Raw genomic sequence first — 3,234 nt, 5'->3', positions numbered from 1 at the left:
CCAGGAAGCCAGGGAATAATTCCTTGTCACCTCTCTCCTGGCATTCTTCAGTTTCCTGCCTCCCATTGACCCAACCAAACTGGACGCCAGAGGCCCACAGAGCTAGAGTGATACAGTCCATAGGTTCAATTGCTCTCACTCCCTGGGAGATTGGGTTCACAAAGGGGTACAGGAGTGCAGAGAATAGATAACTGGGGAGTAGGAAGTAAAGGATAACCTGTCACAGTAGGCTACAGTGTCAGGAGCTGTGACTGATATTGTAGATTCAAGAATAGGTTAATTTCTGCCCTAGGGGAATACACAGGGCAGGGAGTCAAGAACAAACTGACATTTGTGACTCAGAATAAAAAGCTGCTGTAGTTCATGGTATCAAAGAGAACATGTCAGTGCATTATCTTTATCATATCAAGAACACAGAAATATGCAAAACTTATACAAATAAAGAATTGCTTAAATAATTTACAGCTAATGCATTGTATATCTACCTATAAAAATCTTTCTGAATCAGAATATTTTCAAGATTTTTAGTGTTTGTGATAATATTTTTTCAAGTTTTTTTTTGCCAGCAAGGCTGAGCCGATTTGTACCTCCCCATGATTCAGTGAAGCTGGAAGGGTTTAGTTCCTGCACCTGCCAATCCTATCTGTAGGTGTGACTCACGTGCCTTTTCTCCGTGGCTCCAAATTATATTCATTGATTGTGTTTCTTCACAACCAGGTGCTAGAACAGTATCCTGGGTCATGGTAATAAAATGATAAATAGGAAAAAGTGATCCTTGACTCCATGGAGCTTACAAACTCTTTAGGGAGACAGATGATTAAATAAATAACTGCACTCAACCACTAGTTCAATGTGTACTCCAACCTCTGTCAGGCAGGAAAGGAAGCTAAACCCCTGTTGCCCAGGAGGCGATTTGTTGCCAGCACAACAATTCTCAGTTTCCTGACTCCTTGACTTGTAATTCACACTAGGATGATCACTTCCTGGGCTCCATTACCTCATAGGAAGCAGTTGGTGGCCTGCAGCTAGAACAGATCTCATCCATACTCCTGATGCTTTTCCCTCCTGAAGCCTGTGCTTCCCTGAGTGGCTTCCTCCTTCTGCTTCCCTTTCCTACACCTTCTGTCTCAGAACCAAAACCAAGAGCAAACCCAGGAAAGGGGATGTAGAGAGATGCCAGTTCTACATTTTCTTGTTTGTTTAAATATAGTGTGTCCCCCAAAAGAGAATGCACACACACACTGAATGATTATAAAGGCAGAGCTTATTAAAATATATTTTATTTTCAAAACTGAGCTACCAGCTGTTAAAGTGTGTATACATTTGGGGGGGGGGGTAAACCATGTATTAATGTTCAGTCATGTCTTTCCACCCCACCAGGATGAATAATTCAGAATCCTGCTTTATGTAAATTACTTAAAAATCCAGCTGCTACCTGCTGGCTGCTAATTTGTAATTCATCCTTCTTCCTTCCCTTGGACTAGTTCGTTGGTGGTACCTTTGAAACTCTAGTCCCTAACTTAGGCCCCAGAATCTCTTCTAGACTTCATAGAAGACATAGATCCTAAATTTAAGAACATTTTCTAAGACTTAACATCTCCTTTCTATCCATCTCTGTTAGCCTTCCCAAACTCAGTATCCTTGCCCTGATACAAGTGCAAAGTATGGCGTAGAGCTCTCTTGACCTCCTGGTTGCGCAAGCAGTAAATTATAGGGTTGAGCAATGGTACAATGACAGCATAGAGTACAGAGACCAGTTTGTTGGTGTCAAAGGCTGAGAGGGCCTTTGGCCGGGCATAGATGAAGATACTGGCTGCATAGAAGATGACCACAACAGTCAGGTGAGAGGCACAGGTGGAAAAGGCTTTATGGCGCCCAGCAGCTGAGGGGATGCGCATCACCGCACCAGTGATGGCCATGTAGGAGGCTCCAGTGACAGAGAGCGGTCCCAGCAGGATAAAAATGGCCAGGACAAAGTCTGTAAGCTCTGCTATGGACTTGTCCGTGCATGAAAGATTGAGCAGTGGGGAGACATCACAGAAAAAGTGGTTGATGATGTTGGGACCACAGTAAGAGAGGCGACAAATGAAAAAAACTTTCACCATGGAAATGCCAAAACCGCCTGCCCAGGAGATGGCTGCCAGCTGCACACACAGTCGGCCAGTGACAATGACCGAGTAGTGGAGAGGGTGGCAGATGGCCACGTAGCGGTCATAGGCCATAACAGCTAGAAGGACACACTCAGAACAGGCCAGACCCAGGAAAAAGTAGAGCTGTATCATGCAGCCTTCAAAGGAGATTAGCTGTCCATGGCCCTGCTCAGACCCAACAAAGCCAGCTAGCATCTTGGGAATAGTGACAGTAACATACCAGATCTCCAGGAAGGACATATTAGCCAGAAAGAAGTACATGGGTTTGTGGAGGGTGGGGTGGTCCCTAATTGCCATAATGATGAGTGTATTCTCAGTCAGCACCAACACATAGGCCAGCAGAGAAAGGGCAAACAATAGCGCCCGAAGTGGTGCAGGAGCTGGAAAGCCCAGCAACACAAACTCACTGACTCTCCCACTCTGGTTCCTCTGTTCCATGGGGTTGGTCTTGCCCACTGTTCTTCAGGAGGGAGAACAGAGTGTCTTCAGGAGGCATCAGCGAGAACCCAGACTTTCTCCTGGTGGGTTTATATTGGTAAAATGCAATGCATGTGGTGTGTATAATTTATCCCTGAGCTGAGGCTGCTGCTCTCTTCTGTAATCTGGACAAAAGCAGACAAGAATAAATTGCTTTGTATTGGGGATAGGATAGGAGTCTGTTTTGGCACATGGAGAAGCATGTATTGATAAGCACCGGGTAAAGATGACACTAGCTGGTCCCTGGAGAACACAAATAAAAATAAGAATAGTAAGAACATCTGAGATGCCCTAATATGAAAATTTGTCTGTGAGCTGGATTGCAACTCTGTTTTGATGAAATACGTTACATAGTGGAAGAATAACAATAACATGTAACACAATTGGGTATTTGCTATGTAGTATAGTCATTGTTCTGAAATTTTTGCAGATAACAATTCACTTAATCTTCAGAAGAACCTTGAGTTGTACCCCACTTAATGTCTAAGGAGACTGAGTCATACTTAAGTGACTTATTCCAGGTCACACAGATAGTAAGAGGTGGAACCAGGAAGTCAGGATCTCAGAGCTTCCAAAATATTCAGGCAAATGGGAGAGGAACTATAAG

General features: G+C 44.1%; 1 protein-coding gene across 1 annotated transcript; it reads right to left on the bottom strand.

The window, feature by feature from the left end:
* Positions 1–1,604: 1,604 nt before the first annotated feature.
* On the bottom strand, positions 1,605–2,588 carry LOC102428063 (olfactory receptor 226-like). The gene has a single exon (XM_006089675.1). It carries the CDS (start codon positions 2,586–2,588, stop codon positions 1,605–1,607), a length of 984 nt encoding a protein of 327 aa, XP_006089737.1.
* Positions 2,589–3,234: the final 646 nt, after the last annotated feature.

The sequence above is a fragment of the Myotis lucifugus genome, unplaced genomic scaffold, assembly GCF_000147115.1.
Source record: "Myotis lucifugus unplaced genomic scaffold, Myoluc2.0 scaffold_61, whole genome shotgun sequence".
NCBI classification, from domain to species: Eukaryota; Metazoa; Chordata; class Mammalia; order Chiroptera; family Vespertilionidae; genus Myotis; species Myotis lucifugus.
Note: the sequence above shows the minus strand (reverse complement) of the source record. Positions and strands in the feature narration are given on the sequence as shown.